The sequence below is a fragment of the Schistocerca serialis genome, chromosome 1 (genome assembly GCF_023864345.2).
Source record: "Schistocerca serialis cubense isolate TAMUIC-IGC-003099 chromosome 1, iqSchSeri2.2, whole genome shotgun sequence".
Taxonomy (NCBI): domain Eukaryota; kingdom Metazoa; phylum Arthropoda; class Insecta; order Orthoptera; family Acrididae; genus Schistocerca; species Schistocerca serialis.
In genome coordinates, this window is record NC_064638.1 from 899,388,869 (window position 1) to 899,409,422 (window position 20,554).

Sequence of the window (20,554 nt, forward strand, 5' to 3'; positions counted from 1 at the left end):
ATAAATTATTTACATGAATATGTTCCACTCTATAATGTTGTGTCATATGAATGGAACACGAGGTGGGTTCAAAACAAAACCGAACTTCTGCTATAACATCTCTGCACAGCATTTTATGCACTGTCCCCCTCAAAATAGTCCCCTCTGCTGGCGATAAACCGTCCCCATCATTTCTTCGTTCAGAAAGCCTCATGGAAAGCTTTTTCTGGAATGGCTCTCATGACTCTTGTTATATTGTTCTGAATCTCCTCTATTGTTTGGAAACAAGTCCTTTCATCTACATCTACAACTACATCTACATCCATACTCCGCAAGCAACGTGACGGTGTGTGGCGGAGGGTACCTTGAGTACCTCTATCGGTTCTCCCTTCTATTCCAGTCTCGTATTGTTAGTGGAAAGAAGGATTGTCGGTATGCTTCTGTGTGGGCTCTAATCTCTCTGATTTTATCCTCATGGTCTCTTCGCAGGATTTACGTAGGAGGGAGCAATATACTGCTTGACTCTTCGGTGAAGGTATGTTCTCGAAACTTTAACAAAAGACCGTACCGAGCTACTGAGCGTCTCTCCTACAGAGTTTTCCACTGGAGTTTATCTATCATCTCCGTAACGCTTTCGCGATTACTAAATGGCCCTGTAACGAAGCGCGCTGCTCTCCGTTGGATCTTCTCTATCTCTTCTATCAACCCTATCTGGTACGGATCCCACACTGCTGAGCAGTATTCAAGCAGTGGGCGAACAAGCGTACTGTAACTTACTTCCTTTGTTTTCAGATTGCATTTCCTTAGGATTCTTCCAATGAATCTCAGTCTGGCATCTGCTTTACCAACGATTAACTTTATATGATCATTCCATTTTAAATCACTCCTAATGCGTACTCCCAGATAATGTATGGAATTAACTGCTTCCAGTTGCTGACCTGCTATTTTTATGCTAAATGATAAGGGATCTATCTTTCTATGTATTCGCAGCAAATTACAGTTGTCCACATTGAGATTCAATTGCCATTACCTGCACCATGCGTCAATTCGCTGCAGTTCCTCCTGCATTTCAGTACAATTTTCCATTGTTACAACCTCTCGACATACCACAGCATCATCCGCAAAAAGCCTCAGTGAACTTCCGATGTCATCCACAAGGCCATTTATGTATATTGTGAATAGCAACGGCCCTACGACACTCCCCGGCGGCACACCTGAAATCACTCTTACTTCGGAAGACCTCTTTCCATTGAGAATGACATGCTGCGTTCTGTTATCTAGGAACTCTTCAATCCAATCACACAATTGGTCTGATAGTCCATATGCTCTTACTTTGTTCATTAGACGACTGTGGGGAACTGTAGCGAACGCCTTGCGCAAGTCAAGAAACACGGCATCTACCTGTGAACCCGTGTCTATGGCCCTCTGAGTCTCGTGTACGAATAGCGCGAGCTGGGTTTCACACGACCGTCTTTTTCGAAACCCATGCTGATTCCTACAGATTAGATTTCTAGTCTCCAGAAAAGTCATTATATTCGAACATAATACGTGTCCCAAAATTCTACAACTGATCCACGTTAGAGATATAGGTCTATAGTTCTGCACATCTGTTCGACGTCCCTTCTTGAAAACGGAGATGACCTGAGCCCTTTTCCAACCCTTTGGAACGCTACGCTCTTCTAGAGACCTACGGTACACCGCTGCAAGAAGGGGGGGGGGGGGGGGGGGCAATTTCCTTCGAGTACTCTGTGTAAAATCGAACTGGTATCCCATCAGGTCCAGCGGCCTTTCCTCTTTTGAGCGATTTTAATTGTTTCCCTATCTCTCTGTAGTCTATTTCGGTATCTACCATTTTGTCATCTGTGCGACAATCTATAGAAGGAACTACAGTGCAGTCTTCCTCTGTGAAACAGTTTTGGAAAAAGACATTTAGTATTTCGGCCTTTAGTCTGTCATCCTCTGTTTCAGTACCATTTTGGTCACAGAGTGTCTGGACATTTTTTTTGATCCACCTACCGCTTTGACATAAGACCAAAATTTCTTAGGATTTTCTGACAAGTCAGTACATAGAACTTTACTTCAGAATTCATTGAACGCCTCTCGCATAGCCCTCCTCACACTACATTTCGCTTCGCGTAATTTTTGTTTGTCTGCAAGGCTTTGGCTATGTTTATGTTTGCTGTGAAGTTCCCTTTGCTTCCGCAGCAGTTTTCTAACTCGGTTGTTGTACCACGGTGGCTCTTTTCCATCTCTTACGATCTTGCTTGGCACATACTCATCTAACGCATATTGTACAATGGTTTTGAACTTTGTCCACTGATCCTCAACACTATCTGTACTAGAGACAAAACTTTTGTGTTGAGCCGTCAGGTACTCTGTAATCTGCTTTTTGTCACATTTTCTAAACAGAAAAATCTTCCTACCTTTCTTAATATCTCTATTTACATCTGAAATCATCGATGCAGTAACCGCCTTATGATCGCTGATTCCCTGTTCTGCGTTAACTGTTTCAAATAGTTCGGGTCTGTTTGTCACCAGGAGGTCTAATATGCTATCGCCACGAGTCGGTCCTCTGTTCAACTGCTCAAGATAGTTTTCAGATAAAGTACTTAAAAAAGTTCACAGGATTCTTTGTCCCTGCCACCCGTTATGAACATTTGAGTCTCCCAGTCTATATCCGGCAAATTAAAATCTCCACCCAGAACTATAACATGGTGGGGAAATCTACTCGAAATATTTTCCAAATTATCCTTCAGGTGCTTAGCCACAACCGCTGCTGAGCCAGGAGGCCTATAGAGACATCCAATTACCACGTCTGAGCCTGCTTTAACCGTGACCTTCACCCAAATTATTTCACATTTCGGATATCCGTCAATTTCCTTCGATACTATTGCACTTCTTATCGCTATAAACACGCCTCCCCCTTCACTGTCCAGCCTGTCTCTGCGGTATACATTCCAATCTGAGTTCAGGATTTCATTACTGTTTACGTCAGGTTTCAGCTAACTTTCTGTCCCTAGTACAAGATTTACGTTTGGGAAACCGGGAAAATCTGCTGGGGCTAAGTCCGGATAATACGGTGAATGTGGCACAACGGGAATGTGATGTTTCGCTTGATAACTGCGGACAAGAAATGATGCGTGTGCCGGCACACTGTCATGATGCAATATCCACGTCTGGTTTTCCCACAATTCAGGCCTCTTCCTGCTCACAGCACTCCTCATGCACACTAGGATCCGTCAGAAACTTCTCGAACAGCTAAACAACGATTTCTGCGAATCACAGCACTAATCCTGTCGACAGGATCGTCATATTCTGTTAACGTGGAAAGCCATCCGGCCTTGGGATCGCCACAGAGCGGCATTCAGCCATGTTTAAAACGCTTAAACCACTCGCAGCAGTGATTGCGACTCTTACAATCCTTCCCGTGTTTGGCTAAAGAACTGCAATGTCCCTTCGAAAGTTTGTAGCAAAATTTCGCACGCACACGCACATCGCACACGCTTGTGCAAGTGTTCACCTCAGCAGTTGTAGCTCGTTTACTAACGGTGGGTACTAAACGCTGCTAATGGCACTTTGTTATCTAAACCTGTCGAAGAGTGCGTTCAGTAGCCGCTGGGCGCTCCTTCTGCCGGCTGACGTTCTATTTCAAAAGTTCGGTTTCTTTTGGAACAGTCCTCGTAATCCATATAATGTAACTCCTCACACTCACTCTTACCTGGGCATCTAACTGTCGTTTTTGATGCTCCTACTGGATCTACCGGCTTGTTGCAGTGTCCCTTCCTCTGTTGATTTTTACTTCCTATTGCTGTACCCGAGGCTGTTCTTCTGGCAGCACATGTCTGAAAGTGACATATGTGTTCATGTAACAACAGCTGCTATGTGTATTACCTTGACACTTCACTGGTACTTCCAGGAGTAACATTTTCACTTATGCAATTAACAACAGATTCAGTTGCCAAATTTTGCTTAAACATTTACGGCCAGTTTTTGTCAGTATACTTCATATGAGTGTTTCATGGTAATAGATTATGAGAAAAATGAAGTATTGTGGATAAAAGGACGTACATCCAGAATGGTTAGGTGCCATGGAGTTGAGAGATAGGCTATTACAGTACAAACTAGTTCACTCTAGCAATGAACCATAGTAGAAACTATTCCCTCTCTACCATCCTGAAATGTATGCACGGACCTGCCTTTTAGTGGTTTCTCTTCAAATGATTGTATGTTGTTGGTTTGCTGCTTCTGGACTCCTCTCTGTTTTCAGTCATCTACCAGTTTCCCAGTTTCATTTGTGAGTGTGTGTTGTGTGAGTTAGTAGTAACAAATTGAATACTGTAAGGAGATGGGGACTGCAAACCTACTGCAATGTTAACAAACCCAGACATTTATTTATGTCGATGGACATCTGTCTTTCTGATACTGTAAACGTATTTGTAGGACAAAGGAGATTACACTGTTTGTTCTGTGTTGGCTGACAGCCTTGCTAATGTTCATTACATTGTAGATATCCACTTTATATGCCCACCACACTACCACATACTAATCATAGACTTCAAATTCTGAATGGCCAACTTGCTAAAATAAGACAGGAATGCTCATTCAGTAGACATCAATGTGGCCTGAGGGGTGGATTTTGCTTAATCCATCTACTGGCAAATTTGCATAAGAAGACACAAAATGTTATGGACTGACTAAACTAATTTCTAAAGTGTCAGACATTAGAATATCTGGTAAAAAATGTGGCCCACAGAACTCCACGAGTGCTTGAAAGTGTGCATGTTGATATTTTATGTAGCTCTTGGTATGCTAAACATATGACAATGGAGTTTATACTTTCTCTGTGCAAAACTTCTATGATAATCATACTCCACCATGCATGATTTCTTATTAGTGTGTGTGTGTTTGTGTGTGTGTGTGTGTGTGTGTGTGTGTGTGTGTGTGTCGATGTAGAAGCGTTTTCCCTTGGGAGGAATGAATGTTGATGTGAATTAAGAAGGCCAAGAAGTGCTGGACTCACTAACGGTATATGTCAGAAACAGTGCAAGGCGTGTTCAGTGAAATTTATGAGGCATTGTAGTTCATGTAGACGACAACATGAATGAATACATTTGTAAAGTTCTTTAGCTACCAACCAAGAGAGGCCTGTCACAAACGAAATGCCAAAACTATGACATGGACAGTATGAGCATCGGCAGCTGATGAAGACGGTAGATACAGGTCTAGTCAATCTACAAGGCATCACAGCGCTACGGCAGCCATTTATTATCGTGTAACTAAAGGAATAGTCACAATAAACCTCCACTTACACCATAAGCGCATGATCAACCAATACGTCAGGGGCCACATTGTAGGTTTTTTTACAGAACATTTATAAGGTATCGATAGCTAGAAGTAATATCACTACACAAAAGAAACAGACTTTACGGTATTACCACATTATACAGCATATTAAACATTTCAGCGTCAGATTAAAACACTCAAACAACAAACACAGCACTCAGTAGCCTGGACAGAAGCAAAGCAATCTTTCCATACATTGTAGAAGTTTACATATTCAGTTACCAAACAATGAAGAAGGTACAATTCGAAAGGACGAGATAACTTCGTGAAAGTAAGAAATATTTTCAGTAATTTTAAGCAAGATACCAGTACTGTCGGTAAGAAAATTTTGCTGCTGGTTAACGCTTGGTCCCTCTGGACGACGATAGATGATGTACCTGCTACCATATTCAAAACACAGCATGTACATGGGTTCCTTGGAGGGAAGGTATGTTAGGACATATTGTCTGCCGATGACGAAGTGACTAGTGGTGAAGTAGGGTACACTGGTGGGGTAGAGCCTTGTACAGTCTTAGTATTGCACCGCTGCAACCGTCAATTGTTTGCTACATGAAGACAAAAGAAATGCTGCAGTTGAAGAAAATGCAGTCAGCTATGCTGTAGTTCACACAGTGAAGGTACTGAAGATACACCTTAGATATGCTCAAATGGTTCAAATGGCTCTGAGCACTATGGGACTTAACATCTGAGGTCATCAGTCCCCTAGACTTAGAACTGCTTAAACCTAACTAACCTATGGACATCACACACATCCATGCCCGAGGCAGGATTCGAACCTGCGACCGTAGCAGCAGTGCGGTTCCGGCCTGAAGCGCCTAGAACCTCTCGGCCATAGCAGCCGGCTGTTACCTGTCTGACAATGAGACAAGTAAAGTTGGACACAGCAAGACGCGAACTTTTTCTCCATATGTGCGCCTTAAATCGATAGACATACAACCCTCGGCACTAACTTCATTCTTCTGCATGTCAGCCAGCATCATGGAGAGACTACACTTGGTAATTAACTAAATTCCATTGCGCAAACAGCACTATGGAAGTTGGTTCCCACCTGTTGATAACTAGCGGAACCAATTACTGATAAGTGTAAATGGTTAATGCGTACTATGACAACTTCATTTTACCTATGATTCACTTAGAAAACTATTAAACTGTGGGTAATAATTATCAACAGGTAATAAGTAGAATGTATGGAAATGAAGATGAAGTCTCAAGGCAGGGTGTAAGGGAGCGATGCGGGACACCTGCACCGCCGTACTGGGCAAGGTCCAAATGGGGTTGGTTTGCCGTTGCCTTCCTTCGACCGTAATGGGGATGAATGATGATGATTAAAACGATATAACAACACTCACTCATCTCGGGGCAAATGAAGATCCCTGACCTCGCCCGGAATCGAATTCGGTACCTCACGCTCGGAAAGCTAGAACGCTACCGCGAGACCACGAGCTGCGGCTAGTAAAATGTATAGAGATAATAAAAGGTAAATACTGTATTTGTAAAAACTTGAAGTTATGTGTGTGAGAACGTCTTACTATAAAATTGCTAGGATACACTGTAAGACTAACTTCTCACGCCACATACAAGCGAGAAATTTCGGAAATCCACGAACGAGGAGCATATTGTGAGCATACCGTTACGTAGATCATTTGTATTTGGTCGAGCTGAGTGAGAACTGCGATGCAGCCGCAAACAGTGGCCGACGGACACAGTGCTGTCTTCAAATGCTCATTCTATTTTGTTTTCAAATTGTGGAGAGATTTTTACACAACACAATGATAACACATTGATAACCAATATTGTAGGATTGATCCATCGGCTGAAAATACACAGCCGGTTCCAATTAATTTATGATTCAATACAGAAGAATTGTCGGAACAGGGAAGAAATTGGTTGCGTAATAATTATTTTGTACAATGGAATCAGAAAGAAAAGATCTCGTAAGTTATCAGTTATCTGGAGTTCTGTGATGCGGTTACTGACGGCTTCAGTACTGGTGAACTACACTTCCAAGATTAGTAGTTTCAGTATATGATTTGTGTCAGCTGTTTTTCTTTGTAATAATAATCTATTAAAACTTTATTTTCTCGTATTGATTTTTATTACTAATGATTACTTAAAAAGTATCTCGTTTTCGTTACTCCACAGTTTATTATGCTACTTTTTTATGAATGTTAAATTAACAAAGTATATTATCCAGTGAATTCAGGTAATAAACGATTATCGAGCTGAAATAAGGTTTATGTTAAAGCAGACATAAGTGTCTAATGAAGCCACAGCAACTATGGTACAACAAAACGGTAACTGTTTGAATTATAAACTGATGTGAATTCAAGCTGTGGTGAAATCATTGAAAGTTAATACTAATTGTGCGCTACATAAATTTTACAGTACAGACAGTACATTTGTTTGGAATATTTTCTAATGGATCTAACGTAAGTTATTAATACTAGCACGAAGTTATACAGAGGTTGCATTTGTTTCTGTGTATTTCACGTAAGATTGTTCTCGCAAATAGCAGCCATCAAATCAAACATTGTGCCTTCTGTACAAAGTGACATCCTTTCAAACAGAATTTTGCTTCTAGTGTTACGGTGACGGTTGTTACTGAGTGTTTTCTTATGTATTGTTTTGCAATATGTATGATCATATCATAGTAGTTACCATGTCAATCCTGTGAATGTGTCTCCAAATTCCTCTCAGAGTTGCAACTCGTACAAACTTTGAAATCATTAAAGTGACGAGCTCCTTTCCCTTCCCTTCTCATTGCAGACTGTTTGGAATTTTTACTATCTGATCTGCAGGTAACTGTTACAGTGTAGTGGTATGTACGTACAGTATTCACATTACAGCAAATGTTAAGATTAACACAATGATTGACCATTACCCGTAATTTGCGCATTACGGTCCTATACGCCATGGTCTGTGCAATATTGTTCGTGATGGGAAAGATGAGCTAGGGGAAGCTTCACACTTTGGTGTTTCTAGGACAATATCAATATCTTATTTCCGCCTTGAAATCGGAAAGCAGAAAGATTAGCTACGTCATTAGATACGAGAAAGAAGGCGCTCTCGCTTGGGGATACGTGGAAACAGAATTCTGTTCCTCTCATGCATTAGAAGGAAAATATCTCGGAACTTACAGGATTTCGCCTATGAAGAATGTACTTCGCTTGAAAATTCCCCATGGCTGTCAATTTGACAAGAGGAGGGAGACAGCTTCAAGGAAGTTTTCCAAAGGCTGTATAATTAAAGTCAGAATCTCTACGTCGAGTTTAAACAGGAAAATGTGGTGTTGATGTCCACGTCAAAGTTTCCTGACGTTATTTTACTGCCAGATACTACTTCTTATGAATAATCCCTATGGCCTCATAAAATTTGGACTTATTAACCTTCATGAGTCACAGTGGTTGAAAATCAAAACCAGTGTTCAGGTACATACAAAATGGAAATGGCCATTGGCGAAAACACGAGACGGTGAATGCTAATAGACAAGAAAGGTGTACATGTAGTCGGTACGGAATGTAGCTTAGTGCCCGGACCATGTGATACGACGTGCATACGTGGACGAGAGAGAAAGGACCGTAAATAACGAAGATCAAAACTGTCGTCCACGAGAAATGCTGAAGACAGGCAAATGGACGATGTAGTTGGCCTTAGTTTTTAAAGACTGATCACTAGAGGGAAACATGCAGTAATTTCTGATGAGGTCCGGAATTTCCCTATTTAGTAATTTCTCATTCATTGTTTATTGAGTTTGGTCAACTTATTAGAACAATGGGAGGAAATTATGAAACTACCATGGACATACACGATTAAAAAAGCCAATTATCCCAGTCTCTACAGACTCGTCCTATCTTACAAAAATAAGAAACTGAGGTAATACCTCTAGGTAATTAGTATTATATTCAAAAAAGAGCCTAATGTGAGGAATTAGTGTTACGTTAAATGTTAGTAAGACAAGTAACTCGTTGATAGTATTGGTAATTTCACTATCGTAGTACATGTTTCCAGAAGGTTTCTCTTTGCCAGGAGAGCGCCATGAAACGAAAATAAATCCAAACAGAAACAAAATAAAAGACATAACAGAAAAATCTAGATTGGAACAAAACAAAGCAAATCAAATCAATATGAAAAGTAAGGTAATTTTGGAAAAAAGAACAATATAGGTAATAATATACAATAATATGACAGAATGCAATTAAATATCGAGGAGAATATTACTAATGGAAGAAAGGGATGGTTTGGAACAATGACTGTAACAGTGACCCCAGATTTCGCATAGTACAGTCTTTGGAGTCGTTCCCTTTCCAAGAAGGAGATGGTGGGAATACATTAGACTCCATCGATTTGAAACACCATTCGATAGGGAGTAATGAAAGGGGACAAGCAAACACAGTGATTACAGTCTGACTAAACTGAAAAGTGCAAAATTGGTTTGAGACAGGGGTCTAGACTTAAATATTACTTCTTCGAAGCGCCATCTGCCTGCTTAGCTGAGCAGTCAGTGCGCCTGATTTCAAGCGACGTACCTGGGTTAAATTCCTAGTATCACCATGGTTTTTCCTTGAATGGAGGGCAGCAGGGGGGTGCACTCAACACCGTGAGGGCAACTGAGGAGCAACTCTAATGAGAGATAGCGGTTCCAAGGTTTGGTAAGTTGAAAATGGCCGGGAGAGCGGTGTGCTGAATATTACGGAGGACGATACGCCAGTCGGTCACCATTGCATTACCTTCTGGAGCTGGTTCACGACCATGTGTGCGACCGTGTGTGTGTTTTTGTGTGTGTGAGAGAGAGAGTGAGTGAGTGAGTGAGTGAGAGAGAGAGAGAGAAGAGAGAGAGAGAGAGAGTGTGTGTCCTCGTTAGAGTATATGAACTTAAAACAATATTACATACCATACATGCTGAAATGACTCGTTGACAAGGGAAAGTCATTTTCTTTTGCCCACTAGCCATCTTCTGTTTTTCAGCAAAATGTTGACACAGTCGTTCTAGGAAGAGTTTCTCCTCTTTTACACTCTCCTCAAGCTGTGCAACTGAAATAAAATAAAATAAAACATTAAAATTCTTATATTTCATTATGTCACTGATTTATATCCCCACAATGTAACTTAGAAAGAACGAGAAAACGCCCCAGAAAACGGGGATCACGATTTATGTATGTGCATTACCGTTAGAGATACATGAAGTTAAATATCAGTTTTGAAGTATCTAATGAAAAGGCGACTTTCTTTATACGACAGTAAGATCATCAACATAGGTATTATCTAATAATAGCGGATAAATTATTTACACAAATACTGATTGCATACCCTATCGGATTTATTAGTAGAGATTATTGAAATAATGGAACTTACAAAAAGTATTCATAGGGTAGTGGCTAGATGTCATAAATAAATAAACTTATTCTGTTGAGAGAAGCCTGTGCCCCGAACTTACCACATACGAAAGGAGAGAAGAACTAGGAAAACAATATTTTCAAGAAACTTTAGTTTAAAGGATCCCTTATTTCATCTTATCTTCATGTGTTAGGTTGAAGCTGATATTGCCAGAAAAATAAAGAACATTGAAAAAATACTTGCACCCATTTTTATCCTGATTTTAACAAATTTCCTATTAGACTAAGAAAATAATAGTCTTAGGGATAAATTTTGTTTCTCCAGTGCAGCATTTTCTATAGAGGGAAGCCACTTTAGGCGAATATTATTGATGACATTTGATGATTGTTTCCAAGGTTCTTTTGTTTACGTGTCTGCCTCCTTAGCTGGGTGGTAACGGGTTTGCCTCTCATGCAGTGCACGCGGGCTCGATTCCCGGCCGGGTTGGAATTTTTCTCCGCTTATGGACTGGATATGGGTTGCCATCATCATCATCATTTCATCATCAGCGACACGCCAGTAGCCCATGCCTCCCAGCCAAAAATGGCACTAAAAGACTTACAGTACTTTTACCACCAGTGAAGGGGATTCTCGCAATATGCAGTCGCTACTGCTTCACCAGGATACGATGGGAATCCTCAAATGAATCTTGCAAGCCATGCCGATAGAGTTTTCGCTCTGAAATACGTATCACTAGTAAAAACTGAGTTGCGAGTACAGACAGACGACGAATTTTACTTGTAAAATGTACATCTTTGCCTCACTGTGTGCCACATATAACCATCTCGGATTAATTAAAGTATTTTATAAATATACCAGTACTTATTTGGAATGTGCTGGAGGGGTCATCTTTGAGATGCTACTTCATTAATAGATATATTTTGTCATATTATTGGTTTTATTTTCATAACTTTTTCCCATAAGTGACACGCACACCAAAGTTTACTTTTCTTATTGTTTGACACATGCTACTCTAGATTCATAAGGTTACTACTTATTGGCATACACTCGTATCCTTAACACACTTTTTCTTTTACATACTGCCACAAAATGGTGTAACGCAACCCTCATCTTGTCTGTTTCACACACAGACAAGTCAACCACATTCTTAGGCCCACACATAAAAATATAAAACACCACGGACACCTACACTCACGTAAAGCACAGTGCATATGCCTGAACCAATTGGACAAAGCACCTACATACGAAAACCTAGTACACGAGAGGTTACTACGGAACAATTTAGAGAGACATATCGTGAATAATCATTTTTAAAATATTTCGTCGTTAGGAGAGACCACATAAATGTCGACGGTGTGAAGTAATCCAATTGGGTACTCTCTTAGTGAACCAGACTGAACCCTGGTGATCCCAAGTTGTGTTAGTCGAACTCATTTGAACGACTGTACAAGTGCTTAACTCCCACCTGTCCCAATCCTCAGTGTTGTGGTGGATTGACAGTCGTGCGAGGGGTGCGGGCAACGACAAGCATATATAATCAGAACAATATTCACCGATAACCAATCACTCATTGTGCTGATATATAAAAAACGTTGTCCCCAACGATTGCGTACATTGTGGAAATGCCGCGAGTCCTCGGTTATGCTTCTGTACTTACTCTCCTGTCGATACTAGTGTAATTCACTTGTACCCAACCATGGACTTAAGTCACGAGTTTTGGTTAAAACGGCAGCAGCGGAGATTCGCGAGAAGAGTCTCTGATCATAAGGAGACGGTGAGTATGCAGATGACGTCATGAGACTAGATGCCGAATTTAACACAAGTATTCAGAGCTCATTTCTGATCTCTACCATCCAGTATTTCCACAACGATCACTCTCTCCAGTCGCAATAATCCGTCTCTCAACACGGCAGCAAATGCTCGTACATTCTGAATTGTATCCCATCTCCCACGTAACTGTGAACTAATCACAATATCTAGCCTCTAACACACATCACAGTCACTCTTCTCGACCTCGTGTCAAATATCAGGTGTCTTCGTCAATAGACAGCTTCATGCGATCAATGAACCGCCGCAAAGATAATGCACGCCAATGCAGCGTCACCAGCGGCGCCAGTGCAGATTAGCTTTGAGCCACACCTTCCGGATTTGCGACGCTGCACCTCCGGCCAGCGGTTATGAATATGGGACAAGCAAGGAATTCAGTTGGGTGGAGCTCTACTTCTGCTTCCAGTGGATGAATACGCTGAGTCCTCGAGCTTACATAAAATTAAAGCAAACTCAGTGTTGAATTGTGTCCTGTGGACAAGAGTTAGTGGTAGGTGCACTCAGAACATTCAGAGTTCGAGAACTATACATTTTCTGTCTCTCGCAGCCCAATGTTTTCGGGTGATTCTTTGTGTATTAGTGACAATCAAGAATTGTGTATACAGGCTGGTACATTGCTAGTGACCGGGCCAAATATCTCACGAAATAAGCATCAAACGAATAAACTACAAAGAACAAAACTCGTCCAGCTTGAAGGGGGAAAACACATGGCGCTACGGTTGGCCCGCTACATGACGCTGCCATAGATCAAACGGATATCAAGTGCGTTTTTTTTTTTAATACGAACCCCCACTTTTATTACATATTCGTGTAGTACGTAAAGAAATATGAAAGTTTTAGTTGGACCACTTTTTTCGCTTTGTGATAGATGGCGCTATAATAGTGACGAACGTATAAGTACGTGGTATCACGTAACATTCCACCACTGCGGACGGTATTTGCTTCATGATACATTACCCGTGCTAAAATGGACCGTTTACCAATTGCAGAAAAGGTCCATATCGTGTTGATGTATAGCTATTGTGATCAATCTGCCCAACGGGCGTGTGCTATGTATGCTGCTCGGTATCCTGGACATCATCCAAGTGTCCGGCCCGTTCGCCGGATAGTTACGTTATTTAAGGGAACGGGAAGCGTTCAGCCACAGGTGAAACGTCAACCACGACCTGCAACAAATGATGATGCCCAAGTAGGGGTTTTAGCTGCTGTCGCCGCTAATCCGCGCATCAGTAGCAGACAAATTGCGCGAGAATTGGGAATCTCAAAAACGTCGGTGTTGTGAATGCTACATCAACATCGATTGCACCCGTACCGTATTTCTATGCACCAGTAATTGCATGGCGACGACTTTGAACGTCGTGTACAGTTCTGCCACTGGGCACAAGAGAAATTACGGGACGATGACATATTTTTTGCACGCGTTCTACTTAGCGACGAAACGCCATTCACCAGCAGTGTTAACGTAAACCGGCATAATATGCACTATTTGGCAACGGAAAATACACGATGGCTGCGACAAGTGAAACATCAGCGACCTCGGTGGGTTAATGTATGGTGCGTCATTATGGCAGAAAGGATAATTGGCCCCCATTTTATCGATGGCAATCTAAATGGTGCAATGTGTGCTGATTTCCTTACGCAGTGTTCTACCGATGTTACTACAAGATGTTTCACTGCATGACAGAATGGCGATGTACTTCTAACATGATGGATGTTCGGCACATAGCTCGCGTGCGGTTGAAGTGGTATCGAATAGCATATTTCATGACAGGTGGATTGGTCATTGAAGCATCATACCATGGCTCGCACGTTCATCGGATCTGAGTCCCCGGATTTCTTTCTATGGGGAAAGTTGAAGGATATTTGCTATCGTGATCCACATTCATATTTCTTAACGTGCTACACGAATATGTAATAAAGAATGGGTTTTGCTATTTAAAAAAGCGCAGTTGAAATCCGTTTGACCTATGGCAGCGCCATCTAGCGGGCCAACCATAGCGCCATCTGGTTTTCTCCTTCAAGCTAGACAAGTTTCGTTCTTTGTAGTTTCTCGTTTGACGCTTATTTCGTGAGATATTTGGCCTGGTCACGATCAGTGGACCATTCTGTACATCGGAGAGCCAGGCAAAGTGGCCATGACGGGCAAAGTGGCTAGTGGGGTCCTGGGGGGCTATAAGGTGCTGCCATCGCACGGGAAAAGTTTTGAGTATTCTCCACTGGGGCCCACTCACCCCATGAAGTCTAACTGTTTTCCGCACCGCTCCTTGGAGTGATTATAATTTTTGTGGATTTCAGTTATAGTTATGTAATGTAAGTGGTCAGTTTCTGTATTAATTATGGAGAGGAAACGTGACTAACGTCTGTTTAACGAAATTTACTCCATAATCGAAATTTAGTTCATGAATTTTTCGTCTTGTTGTGAGAAGGTATACAGTTTTTGTGTAAAGGCGTCAATGCGGGCAAAGTGACAAGCTTGGCGACAGCTTCTTGCTACTTTGTTTAGGGAGAAAACGCGAAAACAGCGACCGAAAGACGGACTTCGCGGCAGTACTTACGAAAATTCCTTGTAACAGTGACTTACAGGCGGCAAGTAAGGAAAGGGAATGGAAATGAATTAAAGGGAAAGAAAGTTATTCACTATAAAACTGAGAATTCCAGATGGCTTCAGTTTCCTAAACGTTGATGAAGCAGGGAATGGAAATGAATTAAAGGGAAAGAAAGTTATTCACTATAAAACTGAGAATTCCAGATAGCTTCAGTTTCCTAAACGTTGATGAAGCAGTATACCATTAGTTTGAAATGTTGTTTGTCATGTTACCTAGCAAGTCAGAGACCAATAATATGTGAATATAGAAAAAATTCACATGTATTTGAACTTTGCTTTTCTGAGAGCAAAATAATAAGCTAAAATGTCGTTCCAAATACTCAGTCTCTGTTATGTGCATTCTGAGTAGTAGATAGGCCAAAACTTTTGTGTCCGAAAGAACAGATAGCATCTTTATATATATAAGGCTCACCGGCCACTTGATCATCTTCTTCAAGTAATGAGTATACTGGGCAGGGGCACTATGAATATAGTGCGGGACAATAAGTAGAGAAAGTGAGTCTCACGGGAGGCGTGCCAGAAATAAGTCCCTGCAATCGTACTATCCTCTGTGTCCTCGGTGGTTCAGATGGATAGAGCGTCTGCCATGGAGGTAAGCAGGAGATCCCAGGTTCGAGTCCTGTTCCGGGCACACATTTTCAACTGTCCCCATTGACTTCTATAAACGCCTGTATGCAGCTATGGGTATTCATTTCATTGTAACTTAAGTCTTCCTCACGAGACATCACCTCAATATCATGTACGACCAACTCTAGCCTTCAGTTCATCGAGGCTGAAAGTTCACAAACTTCTTCAGGTACGCCATGACCAGGTAAAGCCAGTCAACGTCGATTAGATCTTGTGAGGTTGCTAAGTGGATTGCTACGTTTCACCTGCTGTTACACATACTCCCAAACATTTTCTATGCGTCTAAATCAGGTGATTTAGAGAGCCAGCTGTGGTGTGCAATGGTACCAGACAGTTAATCAAATCAGGAACGTATGCCTGTCAACATGAATGTTACCCTTTTGGAAGAAGCAAGTTTTCACAGAATACTCATCACAACTATGTAGGAAAGAGGGTAGCACTTGCTCACGTAGACTGCTGAAATAAACATCTTGGTTCATGTTCATGCAAACATGAATAAGTGGGCCCAAGGCATGTTACAGAAAACACCTCCAAAATATCACAGACCCACCTGCAGCCTGAACTACTCCACATACACACTACAGGAACTCAGCATATTGCATCATTTTATGAAGTTAGTGCATAACTTGGTAGCGTTTCTTCGTAAGTTTAATAAACACCAAAAACACACAGAGACTTTTAGTCATAAATAATACATTCTCCTTCACCATACACAACAGTGAGGCAACTTGGGGTAACTTTTAGATTCCGTGACTGTAGAAACCACGTGGTTTTGAGCCGAAGAACTCGTCGAGCCACGTTCGGAGCACATTTTCATCCTTGAAGGAAGTTTCTTGAAATTTGTTCGACAGTGAACGGAATAGATGAAAATCTGAGAAATCAAGATCAGGTGAATAAAGGTGGGTGGGGAATGACTTCTGATCCCAACATCTGTATAGTGTTTTTTGTCATTCTAGTAGAATGCGGTCGAGTTTATCGCGCAGTAGCATCACTTCATGCAATCTACCTGCTCATTGTTCTTAGACTGCGTCTGCAAGACGTCTCAGTCGTTGACAATTAATGTCAGCAGTCATTGTTGTACCTCGTGGAAGCAATTCGTTAATACATCACACCAGATGCATAAGATTACCTTTTGTGGATGCGAGCTGGTCTTTGAATGGGGAGTTACTGCTGTGTTTGGGCACAACCATTCCTTTCTTTTACTTACGTTAGCATAAAGACACAATTTCTCTTCACCAGTAACGATGCAGGATAGGAATCGTCAGTCGATGACAAGCAGTCGATGACAAGCAAGCACATTTGGCCACCCTCTGCTTTCTGATTTTGCTTAGAGTATTCGGTAATCACACACGATTTTTCAACCTTCCCCACAGCGTGCATATGTTGCATGATAGTGGAACGATTACAGCTCATCACATCTACTAGTTCTCGAGTCCTGCGACGTGGATCATTGAGGATTAATGTGTTTAAACGATCTTCGACAAACCCTGAATGTCTTCTTGAACGTGGAGAATCACTAATGTCAGAAAGACCCTCCTTAAAACGAGAAAACCGTGTTCTTGCCGTGCTCTGTTCACTGGTATTATCCCCACACACAGCGTAAATGTTTCTGGTTTCCTCCGCTGCTGTTACCTTTCTACTGCATTCAGACAGAAAAATATCTCTCTAGTGATCTCAGACAGAAAAATATACCGGAGATGTTCCGATTTTTCCACTTTGTACTCTATTTTCTAGCGTCCATAGCTCCACTCACTATCTCCTAACGATAAAATAACACTATGTGATCTCAAATAGCAACAGTGAACTCCAAAAATAATGACAACCGATAAATAAACTCATAGCGACCAGATACCATCATGCAAAACAGAAGTGTTACAAACTCACGCGCCAACGTAATAAAGCAAGCAAAATCGCGACTCTCTGCACCACTCTACGCGCCTCCAATGAGATATTACGCAGTTTCTAGATTGTTTTGCTGTATAGATTTGTATGTCCACTGTGAGCGACGATCTTTGGCGAGGTACCCGATTCCAAATGTCCATAGCATGTGGTTCTCTCGCCGATAGTCGCCTGGAGATAGACGTGTGTTGCGTGACAACAACAATTCTTGTCGGGTTTGAAAGCGATTGTCACTTGACAAGGCGTGACACAAGTCTCCCTTTAATGTCGATTAGCATATTTTTGCGACTGCTCTTACGACGTGTAACATGGCAGCGAGACAAACGCCATTCTTTGTGGGCACGTCGGACATTTCACGTTGACTTTGTTCACAGTGTGGTCGTGGACACGACCAAACGCGACAGCTCTTTCGGGGTTTTCTGCCATGTCTCCATGTCGGCTGATGCTACTGCACTGATTCCATACAACCGTGTGGCATCTATAGGCTGTTGCATTTCATTTCGGACAGCAAGAAACCTTGGATTTTTGTGGGATCACTTATTTATGGACAGTCATATTAAGCAGACGTTGCGTTGATATGTTTTTTCAGAATCGCAGCTCTGATGAACAAGTGCTTCCGGGATTTTTTTAAGGCTCAAAGATACTGTAATTTAATGAAACCATACGATTCTGAGAATGGTAGCTCATAAACTATTCAAACTAAAAGTGTCAAATGAAGTTTAGAATGAAGATAATATTGTATACTTTGAGGTTATATCTATGCGGTATATGTAGAACTTATGTTTTATGTAAATTTCATCAAGCTTCATATTTTTTATGAAAATCACAATTTAAATGGAATAAAAATTATGCCATAATGTTCAGCATTTGCTTTAAAGACATTATTACTGAAAATGTTAATAGTATTTTCAGTGGATAGCAGTGGCAAAACCTGCTGGCGGCGTTCCGCGATATTACACGGCACAACCCTTCCCGTGTCGAGTGACAGAGAGCAGCCCATTACATCTTAAGTACGGCGTTCGCTTCAGTACTTTTTATTTAATTATTTGCCTCCACTTTTCATACGAGGGCCTCCATAAAACTTAAAACTGAAGTCAATGAGTAACAAAAAGGGATTCGGGCCCATGTTAGTTTAATGTATATGAAAACTGTGTTTATGCTTAATACATAAAATCAATCTTTGTAAAAGTTGTATTAATTATTGTAATGTTAGTTTTATATACCTCCTTCAACAACAGACATTCGGATTCAAAATGAATCGCTAGACACTGAAGTCCGATACAACGTTCTTGAGTTAGATGGCAGACGAACTGTCTCATTCAGAAAATAACGCAAACTTTACCGAATTATAAATGGTAAAGTAGTAAATATTTAAGGGATAACTTCGTGAAAGTAGTTTTCTATAACAGTAATTGACGCACGTAGAAGTTATAAACGATTTTAAGAAGTATGAGGTCAATTTTCTCACTTTTCGTCCGATATAAAATGGAATAGACATTACTGCGCTACCTACAGCGCTCCACAGCTACCAGCGCGCTTTTTTAAAAGTGGTGACGTATTTTGTCCAGCAGGCTTACGTTTAGTGATTAACAAATACTACGGTCGTAGGTTCGAATCCTGCCTCGGGCATGGTTGTGTGACGTCCTTAGATTAGTTAGGTTTAAGTAGTTCTAAGTTCTAGGGGACTGATGACCGCAGAAGTTAAGTCCCATAGTGCTCAGAGCCATTTGAACCATTAACAAATACGTATTTGCGTTAGTTTTGAGCTTTCTTTTGTAAGAAGTTGCGCTTCGTTTTCTTCACTCCTCGGTCTTTCACGAAATAATGCACTTTAAGAATTGCCCTCCTCGTCCACTTCCACCCTCCGCTCCCCTTGAAGATTGGTTCCAATGGCTCTGAGCACTATGGGACTTAACTTCTGAGGTCATCAGTCCCCTAGAACTTAGAACTGCTTAAACCTAACTAACCTAAGGACATCACACACATCCATGCCCGAGGCAGGATTCGAACCTGCGACCGTAGCGGGCGCGCGGTTCCAGACTGTAGCGCCTAGAATCGCTCGTCCACCCCGGCCGGCTCCTTGAAGATTCACAGTTCAGATAATGAGTATTGTCTTGTGTTGATAGGCAGAAGTACAGTGTGTTTTGAACAAAAGTGCTAAAATAATGGAAAATATGAAAAACAGATAAAGCCAAATAATATGTACATATTACCCTACTGGCGGTCGACCATGGTGAGAGGGGTTTGCTCTCCACTCAACATCGAGGTTTCGATTATTACTCCACCTCAGAAATTTCCACTGTAAATGTTTGAATTACTGGTCATACTTACATTAAATGGCCTTGTTATGTCATGTTGAATATTCGTATAACAAAAGTGAGCCATTTGCATAGCATCTTGTTTTCCTCCCGCCACTAAATGGGATGAAGAATGGGTAAGTGAGTGGGGGGGGGGGGGGAGGGGGGGAGGGGGGAGGGCAAGATGGGAAATAAAATAACAAAGCAGCCAAGATCCGTAAGTCGCCTTCATTATGATTTTACGGCAATGTTTATCACCTGCACAAGAATAAATATTATATGTCTCTTACTATTGAATTTTTATCAAGACACGAAGAAATTAAATTCATTAGCTGCCAGTGGACATTGATTTATATTAACGGTACAATTTGAAAATTTGGGCCTAATCGGGAATAAAATCTAGATATCCTGCTTAGCAGCCTGAATGCTGACGACTACGCCATACCGCTACAGTGGTCGCAACAACCGCACACCACAAGTCTACTTCTCGTCAGCCCCAAATCTCCTCCAGTGTTGACGAGAAGTCACGAGTAATAACGCCAATGAGCAGGGAGACTGCATCAATAGTGTGTGGTATAATTTGAGAATTTGGGTCTGAATGGAGGCGTGCTATCGTAGTCCGTGCGGTTGTGCTGTCCAGTGC

The 20,554-nt window shown here is 41.5% G+C and overlaps 1 protein-coding gene across 1 annotated transcript in view; it reads right to left on the bottom strand.

Annotated features, from left to right (window-relative positions):
* Nucleotides 1–20,554, bottom strand: part of LOC126444898 (uncharacterized) — a 697,169-nt gene that overhangs the window by 6,484 nt on the left and 670,131 nt on the right. The window contains exons 20-21 of the mRNA XM_050090969.1: nt 10,214–10,353; nt 3,698–3,821 (exon numbers count right to left, since the gene is read on the bottom strand). Coding sequence (XP_049946926.1) covers nt 3,698–3,821; nt 10,214–10,353 — 264 coding nt within the window. The remainder of the gene's footprint in view (nt 1–3,697; nt 3,822–10,213; nt 10,354–20,554) is intronic.